General features: G+C 39.5%; 1 protein-coding gene across 3 annotated transcripts; it reads right to left on the minus strand.

Moving 5' to 3' along the window:
• Positions 1-36: 36 nt before the first annotated feature.
• On the minus strand, positions 37-18,701 carry ELK4 (ETS transcription factor ELK4). Of its 3 annotated transcripts, none has more exons than XM_060129649.1 (7): positions 18,477-18,701; positions 12,700-12,915; positions 10,677-11,552; positions 9,794-9,910; positions 7,876-8,044; positions 3,854-3,913; positions 37-3,728 (listed from the first exon to the last, which is right to left on the minus strand). In XM_060129649.1, exons 2-5 carry the CDS (start codon positions 12,904-12,906, stop codon positions 7,946-7,948), a joined length of 1,299 nt encoding a protein of 432 aa, XP_059985632.1. In that variant the 5' UTR covers positions 12,907-12,915; positions 18,477-18,701; the 3' UTR covers positions 37-3,728; positions 3,854-3,913; positions 7,876-7,945. The 3 variants fall into 3 exon arrangements, with proteins under 3 accessions (XP_059985632.1, XP_059985625.1, XP_059985626.1); XM_060129642.1 differs by having other exon boundaries at positions 12,643-12,915; positions 18,477-18,610; XM_060129643.1 differs by lacking the exon at positions 9,794-9,910 and having other exon boundaries at positions 12,643-12,915; positions 18,477-18,610.
• Between the last annotated feature and the right edge of the window lie 3,245 nt (positions 18,702-21,946).

Here is a 21,946-nt window from a genome sequence, read left to right on the forward strand (position 1 = left end):
ATAGATGTGAGAGGAGGGAAATAATTCAGAAAGTCATTTTGTTAAAAATATTTATTTAAAAAAATACAATTGTCCATATCAAGTTGCACATACATCTATTAACATATCTATATAATTTTGGACTTTAGTAAATTTGATACAGTGCTTTCTTAAAGCCAGCTTGCCATTATACAAAGCAGATTCCTCTGACAATTCTTATATAAAATAGTTTTTAAAAATGTATCATCTTTCTAAAAAGATGCATATCATCATTACAGAATTTAACAACATTTTTGCATAAAACTTGAAGCCGTAGGAAAAAAAGATCACCTGATTGGTTATTCAGAGCAACCCCTTACTATGTCTGGAGGTGCACTGAGTATCAACTACACTTTTCCCTCCTAAAAGCAGCATATTCTAAAGCCCTCAAAGTGCCAGCGCATATTCTTCCTCGCCAACCTAAACTCTGTAAAGTTTTTCTGCCACACGCATGTAGAGCTGAAGGCTCCAGCTACAGCCATACTAATTACCCTAAAACAACATCCCTTAGTTTCCCAACACGTTAAGTCAGACTGCTTAGCTAGAAGATGTGGCAGTTTCTCTCCAGCTGCATCAGCAATTAATGTGATTTTAATAAATGTTAGCAGTTACCATCATTTGAATTGCTTTTTTAGGAAAAAGAAAAGAAAGTGATTTTAATACTTCAAAGGTCTCCCTCATGTAAATTAAACAGATTAATCAAGACAAGTTGTTAATGACACTTTAACAATAATGCAGTCTTTTGGGTAGGTGTGCACTGGCATTATATGTAAGTATTCTGTTTATACAAAAGTAGTGGATACTAGATATTATGAGAGATAGATTTCAATAAAATAAACAAGGGGAAAAATAAACAATGAAGTAACTGTCTTCTCAGCTGAATGAATCGGAGTTTAAGAAAAGCACCCTGACAAGTTCTTATTACAGAGGCCAAACTAAGACGCTGAGGTAAAAGAATACATCTCTCTGTGTTAACACCACAGCAGACATATGCTCTCTTTCTGACTTACACATTGGGTGGGCGAAAATCAAAAGTTTAACGGTATTTAATTTTCAAGTGTTATCCGTACTTGAAGATCCAATAGGGCTCACAGAAAATTATTAGTTTGTTCTTCAAAGGACAAAATTGTACACTTTTTTAAAGCCAACTTGATTATCTAGTGTAAAGGGCAGAATTCTAAAAAACTAAGTCAAAACTTTTATTTGCCTCAAACCAAAGCCAACCAGTAGCAAAATGACTGGACTGAGTTTCATATTTAATCTTCCCTACCCACAAAGATAAATGAAACTGCTAGAAGGTAAAAGTGAAGAAATACATATGATTGTGACTAGAAAAGGTCGAATGGCCAAACCAAATAAATAGGCCTCAAGTAATCAAAAATTAATTGCATTCATTTCTATCTTTACATATATGCATCTCAGTTCACTTCACTAATACTGAACAGGGAAGTTCATACAATACGCTACTTTATCACATAAGCAATGAATGTAATGTACACTTAAAGGCCCTTGGTAATACTGCCATCAAAAACAAAAAGCATGAAATGTCTTAGAAAGGACTGTGTCCCCTACCTGACAGACAATAAGCAACAATGATTAAACAGAAAAGAAACTTAAATTTGGCGAATTCACAAAGTTGAGTATAATCCACCAACTGCAAACCATTAAAAGTCATACATTTCTACAAAGCAGAATATTAAAAGCTTGTAAATTATTTTAAAGCATCCTAGCCAAAACAGCATACCTTACAGAGCCTAGAATGGCTCATTGGGTAATCCACTTATCCCTTCTCCAAACAGTCAAGTTCCAGAAAACATGAGCAAGCAATAAACCTTAACTTCCCTGACCCTCAATATCCTCAAGGTGAAATTAAACAAAATAATCATTAAGTGCTTCCAGTTATTAAAAACAGAACAGTGCTAATAATGGTGTCCCAAAAAGTGCCAAGTGATTTCATACCAGTATATGGCATTCCCACCCCTGAACTCTAGGCAAGCTTGAATGATGGACTGGCTAGAACTCAGGCCCAGCCACAGGGCACCTCCCCACCCCCAACCCGTCCAGAAGATCCCAGGCCTGTCCTCGCAGGGCTCATAATCCTTGGAGGGGACAAGAACAAGAACGGGCCCTTATGAGATGGGAAACAAGGCAAAGTTGAGAAGACCATTCAGCCCAAGATACTCTTGAGTTTTCTGCTAATGCTTTCTATGTACAGTTCAAAAGGATGAATAAGCTACAATGCCAGAATTCCTCCACCACTATTTCAATCATGGTTAAATCTGTATTTTAGAAATACTACGTCTAGTATAAACCTCCTCTCTGAGAAACGTAGAACCCAACGTAACAAGGACTTTACACAAAAATGTAGAAGTTTTTAGAAAGAACATTCTTATTTGCTCAATAATACATGAATATAAGAAAACAGTTTAAGATGACTTTGCTTAGAGTATGTCACATGTAGCACTGTACAGTATTTCTAAAGAGTAGACAAGCAATTAGTCTTTAAGGCCTATGATTCTATGCATTTAGAAAAACAAATGTGCAAGGCATTAATTTTTAAAAAGTGACAACTGCAAAGTGCAGCCAATTTTTGTTTTTAAGTTTTAGTATAAAATAGCCTAGGAACCATCCTAGACTAGGATGACCATATGTTCCCTCTGAAAAATAGATTTATTTATACACGTACACACAAACATATACTCAGTCAATACATCAGTATATATACACACACATGTATGCACTCAGCCAATCAGAATGACTTGGAAAGAAATGCTCTAGTTTCCCAAAATATTTTAAAATAAAAACTTAAGCCTCATAAAACTTCTTGATCTATATTATACTCAAAAGATTAGAGTTCAAGAGACTATGTTTGATTGTATCCCTCATAAATTTTCTTGTTAAAGGTTTCATTTAAAACGTTAACAGCCTGAATTTCCTGGTTTCTATAGAAAGCTTAGAGCCAACCTTTCCCCTCTCACGCAAACCACTCTGATTTCCATCTTCACAACAACTAAGTGTGGATGGCAGCACCCTAGAAATTGCTATTTCTGGCAGGCTGTCAATCTACCACAATTTTTTTTTTCAGAAAAGTAGCTTGAAGAAACTGGCAGCTTCAAATGGAACATTTATACTACATCAATAACTCACCTTTTCAGTTCTGCTCTGTTTACAGGTAAAAACATGACTTTCATCCTAACAGGTTCCACCAAGTACGAGAAATGAAATCAAACCGCCTTCTTTTCTTGCTTAACACACCACCACCCACAAGAATTCTAGATTCTAAGATTAAAACTTCAACTTCAGTAAGCAGAATTCTGATGACACAGAGAAATAACAGGGCACCTTGTTTCAGGCAACACCAGCAGCATTAAAAACAGTAACAACTGTTTATTTAATTGTTGATTAATTGTTGACCCCAAACCAAGAAGATAATTAACCAAACACTTTCCATCGAACTAATTCTCTGGTCAGAGTACCTGCTCAAGATAATTATGGCTGGCCTCCACTTCACTATTATGAATTGAACAATTAACTTCTCAATTCCATCCTGTCACACCCTCAGATCACAGACTACGTACTTCATGAAGAGTCTAGTTTTCCTGTTGCTGTGATCCTTCACTCAGAGCTCCAGGCTTCTGCACAGAGACCTGCACTTGTCGCCATACTTGTTTACACACCTAAGAACGGCACCTCAGCACAATTCTAGATTTCTGGCATGGGTAAATAAAATACATACAATAAATGAAGTGATAGATAGAACAGACCCATCAAGAAAATATTTATTTGTTCAGATGCCAAAATGTTACCAAAAAAATAATAATAATAATAAACTTACCAATGCAGCAAGAAACTGGAGGCTGTTATGTATTTTAACATACAGCAACTTGAAATAATTCTGAAATTGTTGGTAAAATATAACATTAATAAGGCCAAAAGAAGTTTGAGAGCAGCTAGTAAAATAAAAGTAAATTATAAAGTCACACCTAATATGAAAAGGAAAGAGACAACAGGCTGTCAAAAATAATAAGCATGAAGCTCTGGAAAACATTTGGTAATGGGCTATTTGGCAATGTATGAAAAAGAAATTTCTCATGACAAAGAAATAGGAAATTTCAGAAAGTTGATGACAAGCTCTGCTGAAAAATTCCTAATCTCTACTGGAGATTTTACATGAAAATCAAATCAAATATGTAAAGGATTTCCCTATATATCACAACCAAAGCTTCCACATTGTATTTTTCAAGATTAGACTGACAAACAAACCCTGAGTCAGGGGACTTTAAAGTAGAGTACATGCCTCCAGGGGAGTGCACAAGACAATCTACTGGATGCAGGAAAAAAATATTAGAATTTCTACTCAAGATGTATTTTTATGCCATCCTTAATTTCTGTTTTGTGTTATGTCTTATAGTGTATATAGGACTTTAGTATAGCAGTATATAACTTAACATATATACATATAAATTTGCAATAGGGTATTTGTGTTCAAAGCCTTTTATTGATCAAGGTGTGTGTTCAAAAAGGTTGGAGACTGCTTTTCTGAAATGCCAGTGAATGGCTCTAACGTGCATAAATTCACTAGAAACATACAAAACTGCCTTTGAGAACTTTAGAATCATAACACAAGTTCTGAGATCAGGATGAAACGATGTCATTAGACTAGACATCACACAATGCCAAGTGTGAATGGCACTGAAGTGATAATATCAACAGCCTGCAGTTACAGTTCCAGAATTCCAAGCCTCTGATTTACTATCTCCTCCAAGCCTAAGTGACACACAGTATGGAGAAAACTAAAAATGTGCCATGTAAATAGATTCAACAGTCAGTGCTGCCTTCTTTGATCTCTACTATAGTATGTAAATCTTCAAGGAATTGTAAAAAAAATCCAGTGTAAAAAAAAAATCTAGTACCCTTTTACTATAGGCTCATGGGCTTATTTTCCCCATCAAAATCTAAAGAAAAAAATTACTGTTACCTGTATTTTAACCACCAAGATGTAGAAAAATTAAACCTATATTTTAACTCAAAGAAGCATAAGGCTGACCTTTTGAGGGTTTCTGGATTCTTCCATCATGTATAAATTTTAAAAAAATCAATGGAAGTTTCCACCTTTGAACACATAAAATATGCCATGAGGAATATTATATCACAAAAGCACTGTGACAAGCCAAAAAGAAAAAAATTATTTTAGAAATTATATGAAAATCCACCCTAGGGTGAAATAAATGCAGTGGTTCACTGGCTGAGTGTGTGGCTCTGAGCCAACTGTGTGCCCCCCTTCTCAACTCCAAGGTGGGGGCTTAAAATCAACCACAGAGGGAGTAACTTACATGATGGGAATCAGCAAATGCTACAATTTAAGGGCCTTTTTTTTCCCTTCAGAGAGCCTGGTGGTTAAACATCTCACAGCATACAACTGACTAGATATCGGCCAGAGCAAATGAAAAGTTAAGCTAATCATAGCAGAAGTCGCAAAAACTCACTAAACCTGCTCCCCTATCTTAACTTGGGCTCCTTTGGCCAACGAGCATTCATCCTGGCAAAGTGACTAGTGATGGATACCAGCTACTGCTACCAAATATAAGTCTCTCCAGTGAATACTGATCTTAAGTGGTATGTCACCTTTTGATGCTAAGAAGAACTCTGTGGATGTTCAAAAAAATAACAAAACAGAGACTTTTCCAGGAAGGAGGTAGTTTACAAATAGAACGATCTGCCTCATACACACTTGCACTATAGGTGCAGTTTCATTTCACTTAAAAAAGTGAACACATACATACACACAAACACACACACCAACTTCCCCAAAACAGTTGATCTCAAAGAGAAAGCAGATCATCATCAACCTCCTAAGGCCCACACCTCTCAGAGACTTCTGGGAGAGGTTTATAGGCAGAGGACTCACTAAAACTGGTTCCTAGGAAGTTGCTTTGACCGAGTTTTCATGGTGCCCTTGGTTCCAGGCACCCCTGTGCTGAGACGGTTAATTATCAAAGATACTATCTATGAAAACAAACCAATGGCTTTTCTCCTTTGACTCAAAATAAGATACTTTTGTGCTTTCAAAATTTTAAATATCTAGTTAAATCAAGCCATCAATATTTACTTATCTAATGTACAAAATGTGAATTAACCTAATAAAAACTAGTCCAAAGTGCTGCTGAGCAGTCTAATTTCAAAGAGGCATGCAAACGAAATGATTCAATGTGGGAAGAAAATCCAGTATGTCTGTTCCCCATCACTACTGAACACTGCCTTTCAACACTGCTATTGCACATCTCAGGAACAGAACTTTTCAGCTGATAACCACAAATGAACCAGTAACAGTCTCCAACACTACAAATATAAAGGCAGCTCCCTGAATACTGTCCTTCTGCTACTAATGAACTAGCATAGACATCTTATGCTAGAGTTTCTCCATACTGTATAAAACAAAGTGAACTTTATGTATCTGGAAGATGCTGGTTTATAGCAGTGTCACTTTGAGCCCTCAAGTCCTTACTACTCCCTTATTCCATTTACTTCAGGTGGTTAATTACAGGAACTATTTCGAGGGTTAAAAGACTAGTTTAATGGGCAGGGTGGTGGTGGTGGTAGCAGCATATCATCTGATCCTGGACTTTAAAGCCAAGTTTTTCAAAAGACTCAACTGTGACGTTGGTATCAAATCAGTTTAGGGGATCAACAAATCTGTCTGCACCTGGCACTGATTACTATATGGTAATATTTTATAAATTTGGTAGAGATGAAGGCCTCAGTTTTTCACTACTAATATGAATAATCCAATCCCTATGTATGAGCATTGCCAAATGAACTCTGCTCCTTTCTTATTAAAAAAAAAAAAACTCAAAGAAATAAGCATATCTTTACTTCACTACAGATTTGGAGGCTTCACTTTGCTTTTCATCTTCCTAATTACATTGCTAAAACTATCACAACCTCTAACAACCTTAAATTTAAAAGACAAATATACAGTAGAAAATGGGATAAAATGAACAGAGAAAAGGGTCCTTCATGCCCTACATGTTGTTTCAAGTTATTCAATTGAATCTTCGACTCAGAGATGCCTCAACATTTCAAACCCCAGGTTCATCTCCCTAAAAGCCATCATTTACCATACTGTATTCCGTGGGTGTGTAATCATACCACCTAGAGAGCAGATGACATTTCTGTGCCAGATATGGGGTCCCATGTTCTCACTGGTTGTTCCAAATACTGTTTTAAGTCCCCGGTTTAAAAATCTCCCTAAGTGGGAATAAACTAGCTCCATGCTCTGTTGACAGGTTCAGACAAGATCACACATATGGCTAAGAGATCCACCCTGAATAAATGTAAATAAGATGCCTTTTTGTGGAGTTGCTTACATATGTTATAGTTCATAGCAAAACAGAATCTACCCAATAGTCCTGCTCCAATCTTACTTGGTGTGAATAGGAATGATTCTTTTTCCTCTACTGCTTATGCACAACTCAGTATTCAACAGAGCACATTAAAGTCCTAAAGATATGGCCAATTTCATTTAACTAATATTTCTTTATATAACATGCTCAAAGCATAATTTTTTTCCTGGCCAAAGGGTCCCAATAAGGCAGGAGGAGTAACTTTGCTCTTAATTCTCTTGCAAAGCATAGCTAGCTGCTAAACCCCACCAAAAATTTCTTTAACACAAAGTTCAAAATATTTTTTAAAAAGAAAGAAAAAGAGGGAGGTGGAGTCTGGACTCCAATTAAGGCATTTTTATACACAGTCTAACTTGAGTCCTATTCAAAGGGAATCCTAAAAAAGCATTTTTAATGGAGAATGGCAGAAATCACAATAGTCTATTATCAGCATTGTGATGTATCAATTGCTCACTTTAAATGTAATCATGTTGGGTGTCTCTTGGGTGTTATTCCTTGGTTCTCTCATCCCACAAGTGCATAGGTTATGTTTTCTGTAGATCTGGGGAAAATGGGCCAGGGGTGGAAGGTCCATCCAGGCCAGACAGAGTGAACGGCCCATGACTGTTCAGCACAGAAGGAAACTGAGAAAGAAAATAAAACACATTATCATCCTATTATGCAACCCTAAATTTCACTTTCTGTCCCTATTATATTCCCTGAGGCAGAACATGACATCCACCTGCAGTGGCTCACAGGACAAAGGCAGTAACTGTTTATCATGGAAGAATATGATGTCACAGAAACTTTTAAAAAATTGTTTGTCTTATATGTTAAATATTAACACCCTCCAGCGTACCTTGATGGAATGGAAAGAACAAACCTATACTTTCCCTCAGATGCTAAGGTACACAGGTTCACACTTGACTTCAAATGAAGGTTTTAGAAAGCTCAGTAAATGACAGTATGCACTACAGAGTATAATTCAATTGTATAGCAAATCACAGACTATCAAAAAGAGGTCCAGAGGAGATGCCCATCTCTTAACTGCTGCAAATAGTTGTAGGGTGCTCATCCTACAAAAGGGCTCCCCATCATGTGTTCTGAGACCAAATGTATATGGAGATTCCAGGCTGGAGCTACATGAGCACTATGACTTTCTCTCTATAATTCAATTATCTGTTTGTGAGAGGCAAAGAAAAATGTAAAATGGAATATGGAAAATTCTCAACACTCTATTCAATAATTTATAAGTTTTTGCAAAAAACAAATTGCAGAAGTAGTAAGATTTTTAATTTTCTTTCTTTTTTTCCCCCTCACCATTCCATTTCCAAAAGAACAAATGAAAATTTAAATTACAAAATCTAAGAAAATCTCCCAGGGAGTCACCCTTGAATAAGTGAATGAATCAACTACAAGAAAGCCTACAAGTTATAGAAGTCTAGATGTTCTGGGCAAAAAAATGGTTTAAAGCTGTGAGACCGGGACTTCCCTGGTGGTCCAGTGGTTAAAAATCCACCTTCCAGTGCAGGGCACGAGGGTTCGATCCCTGGTCGGGGAAACTAAGATCCCACATTCTGCGGAGCAACTAAGCCCGTGCGCCACAACTAGAGAGCCCAACTCGAGAAAAGCCCATGCGCTGCAACTACTGAGCCCGTGCGCTCTAGAGACCACGCGCCACAATCAGAGAAGCCCGCATGCCACAACAAAGAGCCCACGTACTGTAACGAAGACCCAGCGCAGACAAAATTAAATAAAAATAAATAAATAAATACCTTAAAAAAAAAAGATTAATAATACCTGCCTTGCAGGGTTTTAATAAATAAAGCAAGCTGTGAGACCTTTCCTAAGATCTTGGTTAAGAGGTAATACAATATTCATTTTTTAAAATATATATATTTAAAATGCTGATGAATATCAGTTCTGAATGAGGGGGGAAATGGGAGTATTTGATACACTATTCTCAAGAGTTTTCTCTATTTTTTTAAAGTCCTCAGTTAAAAGGGGAAACCCCTCTAAAAAGAAATATGTGTGTGTATATATATATATATATATATATATACATTTTCTTTTTTTAGAAAAGAGGATTTCTAGTATTTAAAATGACCAAAAAAAAATTGGATAGGCTCAAAATCTACTACAGTTTTAAACAATTCTTGATCTAATTCAAATGTATGGGATAGTAAACAATGAAAAGGAAACTCTGCCGTGAATATTTATCTGAGTTGTCTGCTGGCCAGAAAATTAACACTTAGAAATTCAAAAATAAATCTAAGGAATACTTATTAAGTAGAAGTTTTACAATGATTAACTGAAGAGTGGATACTGCCTTTTTGCCTCTTTCTTCATTTACCACACCCCAATTACAGAAGACAAGCTTTTATGTAATTTACCTGGAAAAGTGTGTTAGCACCTTGTAGCCTGGCTGGACTTAGGGGAGCAACAGGGCTGAGAGTACTCCAAAAGTGGATACTGGAGAGCAAGGGGCTCGGAGTCAGTAAGATGGGTGTCTGCAATACACAAACCAAAAATATAACTAAATGGCTTATCAGGATTATGTTTACCCTTGTAATACACAAATAGCTCTGAATCCAAATACTGTCCTATTCTCCACTCCAAGTATCTCCAAGTCGGAAATCTTATCATGAAGAAAAACTCAGAAATTACTTTTACAACCCAAGTAAGATAAAGGTCAAAATATTTTCTAACCCGTTTTTGGTAGAATCTTTTTCAAATAGAAAAACAAAACCAATCTGAATTTTGGTATGGAGAAATTATGGGTAACTGAGTCACAAACATATTTTCCCCTTAATAATGTGTAGGTCTAGGAGTAATCTAACTATTTAAATGTTATATGAGATGAGCAAGTTAAGAAATAGCTAATGAAAATAACTGCACAAACTTGTAAGGACCTCAGGATCTGTTGTCTTCTAACTTGAGATTATCACTGTTGTTTTATATGACCCCCCCACCCCCCCAAAAAAAGAGCGAGAGAGAGAATATACTTATTTTCTTTAGGAGGAAGTGGAAACACCAAATACTTATTTACTTGTAGAACAATGAATTTTTTAACACAATACTCCAAACCTTTTATTTTGACAATTCTAATTGAGGTGAGGAATTGGGTTACTTTCACAGGGTCATATAACCTTCTGTAAGGCAAGCCTATGTGGCCAAATGAGAACTTGAGGTTATAAATTCTGGATTTGTTTTAAAAGGTGAGTAAAAACAAACAAAACAAAAAAAATGCAGCACTAATAAGAAAGAAAGTGTTACCTGCGAAAAAAGTGCTGGCGTAAGAGAAGCTGTAGGGAGAGATGGGCTTAATATTCCCAGTGGGCTTGGATCACTGCCCGTGATCACCAGGGTTGGTGCCAGCTCTAACCCCTTGGGTTTCTTGGACCTTGATGAATTATTTGTTTTGTCCTTTTCTGGCAAAGCCAAATCCTGGTCTTTAGGCTCCAGGGACAAGTCCTCCGGAAGTTCCATTGGCTGAGAAGCCACTGATTCCATGTCTGTGTCCATGTCTGGGTTGGAACTCAGTGGTGGTGAAGGTGTTCTAGAAGGCTCCTGCAGAGGGGACACAGATGAAATAGGTGGTGTGGTGGTAAAAGCGGCAGTTACACTAGATGCAGAAGTTGGTGCTTCCAGAGAAGGCAGTCTGGGGGAAGCCAAATTCTCCAACGCTTGCATAGTTTCTTCTGAAGATGGAGAAATACTTGGGCCAGTAGAAATGGCAGCAGCAAGAGGTTCAACTGGTGGCTTTTTGGCAGGTGTGGTTACAAATTTGATAACAGATGGTGTTGGCTCCTGAGGAGATTTTTTCTCTGCCAATTTCTCAGCTGGATTCTCAACCTTTATAGATTTGAAAAGCTTCCTGTTGGAGGAGTTCAAAGAGTTGAGAGTAAATGAAGAATATAAGCCAGAGTGTATGTAGTCATTGCGGCTAGAGGTCTTGGCACCAGGCTGTGCTGGCTTCTCTTTCCCGCCATTCTCCACATCTTTGGAACTGTTGCTGCTGAGTTCACTGACGCTTAAAGCTTCGCAGTCTCCCTCAACCCTGCCCACTGTCATCGGATCCATGTTCAAAATCTCTGGGTACGAGACAAACTTGTACACAAACTTCTGACCATTCACTTTTTTAATGATATTCTGTAGATAAATAAAATAAACACTCTTAGACTTTCTTAAACTTTTCTTAAGCATTTCTTAAACTTTACCCACCCCCCATGAAAAAGCTGACCTAATGGGGTTCTCTATTTGATAGGTAGTTTACTTGAAAGCTTCAAAATCATCTAAATTTATCTAGCCATACCAAACACAGTTCCTACTATTATGGAGTACAAGTTAAAAACATTTAAATGTCTTATTAACAACTGAACTAATATGTTACATCAAAGCTGAAAGATTTTAATTGCTTAACACTGTCAGCTAAGTATCTGTATGAGGTCAAAAATTTCTGAACTGCAATCTCAAATAACTCCAAAGGTACAAGCCATTCACATGCTGAGGAAGCAAAAAGGAATTCAGAATATTACTTCTGCTAAGGTTCCTACTTCCTTCAGAAACTCCAGCTGCTTCTTACCTCATCTCTCCATACAGGAAAGCTGATAACATCAACCACTCAAAGGTGAAAGAAATTAAGATCCCAGCTTCTCACTTTAATTCTACCCATTTGAGCCATTTATTTCACTTCAGTGCCCAAGAATGTATTCAAAATAATAAGAAATTAAACAAAAAAGTTTTAACTAAGAAATCACATCGAGGTATTAACAGCTATTCTTTAAGGTATTAATTTGTGTTCCAGGTTAAACTAAAAAGTAAAAATTAAGTAGAGCTAAAAAAATGAGTAAATATGAGATAATTTTTAAAGTAAATTATGATATAAACAAGAGTATTTATTTATCCTCAAGAATCTCAAAGTTCCTTTTCCTTATTCCAACTCTATAATCATGTTTTCTTTAAAGACAACTGTAATGAGGAATAATATATGAGCAATGGGAGCTGGGTACTGAATAAGAATTTGCAGAAATACACCTGGAACATTTACATCTTTCATCCTAATTCCAAACTGCTGAAGCTGTAAAATAAATTGAATTAAACCAGAACAGTGATCATTTCACAATGTATACAAATATCGCATCATTATGTTGTACACCCAAAACCAATATAACTTTAAGTCAATTATACCTCAATTAAAAAAAATTTCTTTTAATAAATAAATAAACCAGGACATTAGTACCTCTAACCTCACCAGAAGAGAAGGATCAATTCTTGTTTTGAGGTGGATGTGTATTACCTTCACATAATAGTATCTGAGGGCTCGGCTGAGTTTGTCATAATTCATATTAGGCTTGTTCTTTCGAATCCCCCAGAGACGAGCCACCTCTTCGGCCTGCAAAAGCTTGAACTCCCCATTATTAGAGGTCCAGCAGATCATGTGATCGTTCTGAGGCTCCTTTAGGAGCTGAAGGAGGAACTGCCACAGGGTGATAGCACTGTCCATAGCAATGAGCTGAAAGAGGCATCAGGTAAGATACACAATTAACAGCCAACCGTATATGTCAGACACTGTTTTAAGTACTCTAACTGTATTAGACTAATTACTCATTTTATCCCCACAGCAATCCTATAAGACAGATACTACTGCAGCCTCATTTTACATGTGAAAAAACTGATTCATTAAAGAGTTAAGTAACTTGTCTAAGGTCACACACGTAAATGGTGGAGCTGAGATTTAAACGCAGGCAATCTGGATCCAGAGTCCAAACTCTTAAGCATGCCACGCTGCTTAAGAAAAGTCTTGCTGTGAGATAAAGCTAGTTTCATAAATTGCAGGAGCAGACTGACGAATGCCAACCAGTAGAGTATCACTGTTATTAAATTTTATCTTAAAAACTCATTGTCATATTCTCTGAGGAGACCACCATTTCAGCATCTATCTAAATTAGCCCAGCTGGTTTATTTGCCAGGATATGTTGTGTGTCTCAGGGCGGCCCAGAGGTATAGGGAATAATCTACTTTTGCTCCACTGGTATTTCTCCTCCAAATAGTTTCCATTATCATAAATGTAATTTACACACATTGGCAGCACTGAAAATTCAGCAAAATGTTCCCTAAGTTACACGTCCTGTCACCATTCTGTCCACAGGGATTCCACCTGCATAGATCCTCCTTTTATTTGATTAGCAACCTTTATATGATTACCAAGACTGGAACTGAAATATCTTTCAGTATCTCAAGTTTTAGGATCTTCCTATTTAGGCCAGAGTTTCCTAAATTCAGCACTATTGATATTTGGGGCCAGATTATTTTTTTGTTCCAGGACGCTGTCCTGTGCATTGTAGTTTAACAACATCCCTGGCCTCTACCCACTAGATGCCAGTAGCACCTCCTGCCCAATTTGGCAATCAAAATGTCTGCAGACATTGCCAAATGTTCTCCTGGGGGGACCATATCATCTCAGTTAACAACCATTGGTTTAGGCAATGGAGCAGCAAGGAAATGTTCTCACAAAGTTATTTTCCTCACAAAAACTTCCAAACACCTTGTTTATACGGAAGAATTTTTTAAAATATTTTTTAAACATCTTTATTGGAGTATAATTGCTTTTCAATGGTGTGTTAGTTTCTGCTTTATAACAAAGTGAATCAAGCTATACATATACATATATCCCCATATCTCCTCCCTCTTGCATCTCCCTCCCACCCTCCCAGGAAGAATTCTTTAGGGCAGAAACTCTGGCCATATATAAGCACATTCTAAAAAGTCTATAATTGAACTTGACACACACACACACACAAAACAAAAAACCTTCCTTTTTAAATCTATGAATTAGATCTCACTGGATCAGAACAGGACTTAAATGAAATCAATTCTGTTAAAATACTGTAAAAACAGGTAAACTGACTACATCAAAATTTAAAACTTTTGTGCTGCAAACAATACCATCAAGTGAGGAGACAATCCTTGGAATGGGTGAAAGTATTTTCAAATAATAAGGGACTTTCATCAAAAAGTATAAAGAATCCTTACAATTAAAAAACAAACTGAAAATAGGCCAAGGATTTGAAAAGACATTTCTCCAAAAAGTAATACCAATGCCCAACAAGCACATGAAAAGATGCTCACTGTCATTAGTTACTAGGGAAATTAAAATCAAAACCACACAAGATACCACTTCACACCTACTAGGATGGCTACAATCAAAAAGACAGATGATTTAAGTGTTGACTAGAATGTGGAGAAAAGTGAAACCCTCATACATTGCTGATGGGAATGTAAAATGGTGCAGCCACTTTGGAAAACAGTTTGGCATTTCCTCAAAATACTAAACACAGAGTTAACATATGACCCAGTAATTCCACTCGTAGGTATATGCCCAAGAGAAATGAAAATATATGTCCACACAGACACTTACACAGGAATGTTCATGGTGGTATTCATAATACCCAAAAAAGTAGAAACCACCCAAATGTCCAACAACTGATGAGTGGACAAGCAAAATGTAGTATAACCACAGAGTGGAATATTAGCCAGAAAAAGGAATGAAATACTGATATGGGCTACTTCAGTAGATGAACCTTGAAAACATTACCCTAAGTGAAAGAAGCCAGCCATTTATATGAAACATCCAGAATAGGCAGAAAGTTGATCAGTGGTTGCTTAGGGCTGGGAATGGGGAATGGGTGGGGAGAAGAAAAGGGGAGTGACTGTTAATGGGGTGATGAAAATATTCTGAAGTTAGATCGTGGTGGTGGTTATACAACTCTGTGAATATACGAAAACCACTGAACTGTACTAAGTAGGTGAATTTTATGGTATGTGAATTATATCTCAATAAAGATGTTAAAAACAAACACTACAAACAATACAAAAGTTAGGCCTGAGAAACCTAACTCTAACTATGTACAACTCACAAAGGGTCAACAATGTCTGCTTCCAAAAAGGGCAAAGATGAGGAACTATACTAGAAAATATCTGAGTTTCTGTAACTTCTGAGACATTCAAAAAGTCCTCCAATTATCCTCTTATCACTTCGAAGCTGGTTATACAGAGATACTGTCATCCAAAAGTAGAGTTGGGAAAATGATAAAGAATAGAATAGGGGAGATGCCTCCCACATTTATAGAGTTAATGGAGAAACAGGCCATGAATCTAAGTCTCTTTCATCACAGTCATAATATTCTGTTCATTAGGGAAACCACTTCCCTAGATGGATAAAAGCATTCACATCACCAGTGGGTTGTAAAGAAGTATTACATTATTAGATACTAAGTGATAATAATGTACAAATATGAAATGCTACTTTAATGCTTTTATGCTCACTAGAAATCATAGTTTCCCATAGCCTCACTTAAGCTGGGTTAAAATAGAGGTTTTATATTATATCCATCAAGTATTGGGCGGGGAGGTGGGGGGGATGGTCCCTGCCATTTCTCTGACTTTACTGCAGAGGCTTTTCTTCTGATAATGCCTGTTCATGGCAAGTTACTTTTTAACTACATATGTTTCCCATTTAAACAATTATTTGTTAGTCTAAATCTGTTACAACTACTTCCCAGTAAATTTCAGCTTAACCAGAGAACTCAGTCTCCACATTTCCAAACATCATCTTCATTATCAACAATGCTTACAGCAGTGTGTGAATATGTGTGAGAGAATGGTAATGGTGATGATGTTGAAGCTAGAAAGGAGGGGAAGAGGAGAGAGGAGGAAAGAAGAAAGTGAACACGGCAGAGAACCGGAATCTCAAGACTATTACAGATTTGGTGCCTGTAATTCCATTTATTTTTGGAAAAATTCCCCAAACCAAATCCTAGAGTCTTAATGCCTATCATGCAGACAGTGCTTGAACCCTTCAGGTTTATAATGGCTAAGCAATACACGCAAAAAAAAAAGGAAATAACCATCAACATCTCCACAGTGAGTACACAAGTGCCATCCTGAGCAAATAGGAGGTGTTCCCAAGGTGGTGTCGGTTTACCTTCCACCTCTCCCTTTGGTTATTAGGAGAGAGTGTGTACTGAGCCAAACGCTGGTGGGGCTGTTGCATACTGCAGGGCAGAACCCAACTGTGTGCAAAACGCTGCAGCTTCTCTAGTGTACTTCACAGTGCATCGGGGATGGGAAATGGCTGTGAAAGAAAATGGGCACTGTGGTTTTGGACTTACATACCGGAAAAAAAAATTTCTTTTGCGAAAAACTAACAAAGACATAAAATGGACATCCTCAGTGGGTACTTTAAAGGAATATTTTACTCATTCAATTTTGATAACAGTTTATTCTTTGGCTGAAAAGGTGGTGAACCACTGGGCGTATAGTTAAGCTGAACCTCTTCATTTTAGTTCCTAAAAGTGTGCTATTAATATGAAATTCAACAATTTCTTCAGCCATAAAAGAGAATTAAAGGAAAAAAGTTACAGAAGACAGTTATGTAAAATTACAAAGAGTGAAATAAAGTCAAAAATATTAAATACTTTTATTCTCAGTCAAAAAACCCCCAAACCCTTTATTTTTCTTCTCACGAAAATCTCAATGTTTCTACAATTACAGTTTTTTCCAGAAGTTACAGTTTTAAAAGAGATTTTTAGTAGAAGTATAATGAGGGAGGGAAATACTTAACTGATCCAAATGAAGGAATCTGATTTTTGAGGGATTAAATGTGGAAAACATAACTGATTTTAACTTAACACTTCAAAGATAGTAGATTAGTTCCTGTGCTAAAATGAAAGGAGCATGTTGAAGTAACTCATTAGGGAAAGGAAGCCTCTATTAAGTGAAAACTTTCCCACCCTAAACATGTTTATAATACACATAGTCCAGTTGCTGTGGTGACCCATGGCCCAACTATTTTTCAGAAACAGTAGCTAAGACCCCAAAAATAAATGTCTCCAAATTCAGAGTGCTGCTGAAGTAAAACAAAAGCAAATTATGAAATGTATCAAGCCTAGTTTTGACTTAAAATCATCGTAGTTGTCAAAAAGTAATCTGATGTATCTAACTGTACAGTATCCTATACTAACAGAATATTAAAAGTGTACTGTTACATTACCATAAAACTTAAAAACAACATTTCCCTAAATGGATTCCACTTAACGCAGTTTTAACATTTAAACAAAATTAAAGAGGGGAGGGTTCCTGAGGGGGAAAACTGAATCACAATACATTTTAATGAAAACACCACTGACAGTCTTAAACATTGAAGCATCAAGTTTTCCACGCAGTGGGGCGGTGAGTGGGAGACGGCAAAGAGGGAGGGAGGCTCTGATCCACCAACCAAAGAGATGGGTGAACCGTTCTGATGAGGAATAAAATTCCAGAGTCTTTCTTTAAATGCCCTAAACTTCAAATAGCAATAGCTTGGGAAAAAGCCAATTGTGTATCGTTTGACTACTTCAGCCAACAATGCCCTTTATTTCCTGCCAAAGCCAGTTAATATTCAGCCCCCAAAAGATGTTTCCAATTGATCTTCTTAGGCATGAAGAAGCCACCAGCCTCGCGGCAGCTGTACATTAACCGGAAAGTAAAGAGGGGAGGGGGTTTGCGGGAGAGAAATAGAAAAAGAAATGAAACTTGACACCGGATGAATAGCGAGCTTGGGGACAGGAAGAGACACGGATGACCGTGTGCCCCCGAGGAGATCAAAGTCCAGGGGAAGAGCCGCAACCTCACCGGGCCTGGGTAAGCACTGAATTACTGTACTTTCACTTTCCAACTTCCTGTCACTACAGAAAGTCAGAATTGCTCCCCTCTTGCCCCCACCCCCCAAAAAAAACATCACTGCGACCTTTTGCCCCAGGGACCTCGCAGTACCAAATAAGGGGCGAAGAGAGCGGAGCGGGTCGCGCCGCATCTACCTGCGCGCCTCGGGGCTAGGGCCGCCTGAGCGGGCGGGGCGGGGCAGGGGCGGATCCCTAGGGGAGCGCGCGCCGCAGCCCCCGCGCCCGCCCCCACGCGCTCGTTTCCTGTTGTGCAGCGAGCCCCTCGCTCCCGCCCGCGTTCCCCGCTGTTGGGGGGGCCTCAAGACCCCGACGGGGTGCGGGGTGGACGGGGCGTGCGGGGCTGGCCGCTCACCGAGGCCGCGCGCGGGGCTCCCTCTGGGTCTCCGCCTCGAACACGATGCTCCTCTCCGCCCGCCGCCTTCTCAAGCTGGGAGCTCGAGGATGGCGCGGCAGCCGCTGCGACCCCCGCGGCGGAGCCGGAGAAGGCACCGGCGGCCGAGCCAAGCCCGCCGGGTGCCCGCAGCCGCCCGCATCTCCCGCCGCCGCCGCACCAGCCGCGGCTCCTCGCGCCCCGCCCTCCCCGCCCCCACACGCGGCGGCGGCGGCGGCGGCGCGGGTCTTCGGGGCCGCTTCCCGCCGGGCGCGCGCTCGGGGCGTTCTTCGCCGCGGCCGAGCCTGCCAATCGCTCCGCGGCCGCCGCCACTCTCAAACCCCCCGGCTGCGTTGGGGCCCCTCCCCGACGCCGGAGCTGACGCGCGTCACTTCCGGGGGCGGGAAGGGAGGGGCCAATAGCACAGGGGCTCTGCCAGCCGCCGCCGTAGCAGTTTCCGCCGCCGTCCCCATCCCCGTCCCGGTTTTGGGGGGCCAGGGGTGCGGGCGCGGCGAGGGTGCTGTTTGGGTTTCTCCGCTTTGCACTCTCCGCTGGATTACTAGCCAGTTGCTGTTTACTGAGGCCCACGACCCGAAACCGCACTCCGAAGCTGCCACATGGGGCCCCTCCGTGTCTCCCCCGCCCGAGGGAAGAGGTGGCGCTCGCCAAGCAGCCTCCAGGGGACCACTTCTGTTGTTGCGAAACTTAAATGTGAGGGCTTCTCCCTCCAGGCCTCCCGTCCTGCCTTCCTGGCTGGGTGTACAGAGAGGTCGGTATTGCCACAGCTTTCTCATCGAAGTGCCAGATCCCAGGGCACTATGAACACTTGACAAACATTAAATCAGCACTGTGGTTCTCTAGTGCCGGAACTGACAAATGGAAACACTGGTGTCCTGGGGAAAGCTCGTTCTGGCGTTGGAGTCGGAGACCTGGAATCCATCCGTGGCTCTGCCTCTCACTAACTCGTCAGTCTTAAGCAACTTTCTTTACCTCCCAAAACAGTTTCAATATACGTAAAATGGAGAGAACCCAATCTCTTAGAACTGTAATGATTAAAGGAGATAAGGTGCATAATCACCTCGCGGAGTGTCTAGCCCATAGGTTCTCATTAAATAACAATTTTTAAGGAACCAGGTCACACTTGGTACAAGAAACTGCTTGAACAATTTAGCAGCAGAAGGTATAACCTTATGCTGAACAAAACCTCCAAGAAATATACTGTGTATCCCATTTAACAGGAAACCAAGGACAGGCCAGTGTCTTACTAGCTGTGTGTCCTGCAATGAGTTGCTTCACCACTCTGAACCTAAGTCCCCTCATGTAAAATGAAGATAATAATGTGCAGCATTGCTGGGAATATAAAATGTGATAAAGTCTGTAATGTGCTTAGTGCATTACCTGGCACATAGTAGACACCCAGTAAGTGGTGATGTCATTTATTTTTGCCTCCTCCTCGTCCCCACAGTTGAATTCATGGTTTAAAAAAAAAATTTTTTTTTTTTTTTGGCCGCTGTAAGTAGCTTTCAGGATCTTAGTTCCCCGACCAGGGATTGAACACTGGCCACAGCAGTGAAAGAGCGAGTCCTAACCACTGGACCCCCAGGGAGTTCCCCATGGCAAAATTAATTGAACTCACTGACTGAAATGGGATCATCTCAGGGAGCGCTAGTCAATACTCTGTAATGACCTATATGGGAAAAGAATAAAAAAGAGTGGATAGGGCTTCCCTGGTGGCTCAGTGGTTGAGAGTCCGCCTGCTGATACAGAGGACACGGGTTCGTGTCCTGGTCCGGGAAAATCCCACATGCCGCGGAGCGGCTGAGCCCGTGAGCCATGGCCACTGAGCCTGTGCGTCCGGAGCCTGTGCTCCGCAACGGGAGAGGCCACAACAGTGAGAGGCCCGCGTACCGGAAAAAAAAAAAAAAAAAGAGTGGATATATGTATATGTATAACTGATTCACTTTGCTGTACAGCAGAAACTAACACAATATTTAAATCAACTATACTCCAATAAAAATTAATTTTAAAATATAACCGATATCATAAATGAAAAAGGAGACATCACCATCCATCCTATAGATATTTAAACATGATAACAAAATACTATGAATAATTTTATGAAGATACATATGAAAACTTAGTTGAAGGGAAAATTCCTAGAAAAATAATTTAATAAAATGGACAAAAAAGAAATGTGATCCTATCATCCCTTTGAAGGCTTTGGGAAGAGAATCATCACTTTAATTTCCAACCTCCTCCATCATAATACAGAGTAATTATAACACATAGAGGTATTCGTGGAAAAGCAATGCCAGCTAAAGATGTTAGCTTTTCGAAAATAATTTTATGACATATTTTCATTAAGAAATATGTGTTTTATGAGACTGACATGCTGCCTACTGCGCTAAGGAGGCAACTAAGAAATAGGTGTTTTAAAAGGAACGTGCAACATCTGAAAAGCAATAGTGCTCTTGGCCCCCACTACAAGTTTTTTCCTTGAAAAACTTCCATCTTAGAAACCAAGAGGGGGACTTCCCTGGTGGCGCAGTGGTTAAGAATCCGCCTGCAAGGGACACGAGTTCGAGCCCTGGTCCGGGAAGATCTCACATGCCGCAGAGCAACTAAGCCCGTGCGCCACGACTACTGAGCCCGCGTGCCTAGAGCCCGTGAGCCACAACTACTGAGCCCGCGTGCCTAGAGCCCGTGCTCCGCAACAAAGAGAAGCCACCGCAATGAGAAGCCTGCACACCACAACAAAGAGTAGCCCTCGCTCACTGCAACTAGAGAAAGCCCGCACACAGCAACGAAGACCTAACACAGCCAAAATATTAATTAATTAAAAAAAAAAAGAAATCAAGAGGAAAAAATAAGAATTATTAAGGTAGGCTGCTTAAGGTACACGCATTGGAAACATTTGTTTATGGGAAGATTTCATTTTAAAGCCCCATACCAGGAACAGTTAAGGGTTGTAGAGTTCCTCTGCAAACTACCCTGCTGTGCCCAAACTAGCAGTAAACATCTGATTCAGCCTCAGGGTCTATAGTTGTATCATAACCTCGAAGACTGAGCTGCCAGTATTGTCAATTGCTATGTATTTTTGGAAAAGAGCCTACTTTGGGAGTTCTTAAATTAGTCATAGCAAGTCTGTCTGCTTTTAAATTGACTGGGTTTTTGTTTGTTTGTTTGTTTGTTTTTAAACACGGTATATGTTGACAGCAGAGAAACCAGAAGAAAAGTGGATTTCAGATTAGTGAATTGCAAAAAAAAGTTTATTAATGTGCCTGTTTTTCCCACTCGGGATTCTATAAATACAGAATCTCTCTCCATGGGTCCTTACACAACAGATGGTTCTGTTTTTGCAAACTCCATGGTGGTTATATTGGTCAACCAAAAAGATTATGCTTTTTTGTTATCTTGTTTGTCATTTTCCCATCAGATAGATGGATTCTCAT

The sequence above is a fragment of the Lagenorhynchus albirostris genome, chromosome 2 (genome assembly GCF_949774975.1).
Source record: "Lagenorhynchus albirostris chromosome 2, mLagAlb1.1, whole genome shotgun sequence".
Taxonomy (NCBI): domain Eukaryota; kingdom Metazoa; phylum Chordata; class Mammalia; order Artiodactyla; family Delphinidae; genus Lagenorhynchus; species Lagenorhynchus albirostris.

Excerpts from the sequence above, each read along its gene's own strand:
- ELK4 (XM_060129642.1), bottom strand. The coding sequence starts at position 12,906 with ATGGACAGTGCTATCACCCTGTGGCAGTTCCTCCTTCAGCTCCTAAAG. Across the intron at positions 11,553-12,642 it reads CTCTTCTGGTGAGGTTAGAG|AATATCATTAAAAAAGTGAA; the intron begins GTACTAATGTCC and ends ATTTATCTACAG. Across the intron at positions 9,911-10,676 it reads CGCCAGCACTTTTTTCGCAG|ACACCCATCTTACTGACTCC; the intron begins GTAACACTTTCT and ends TGTGTATTGCAG.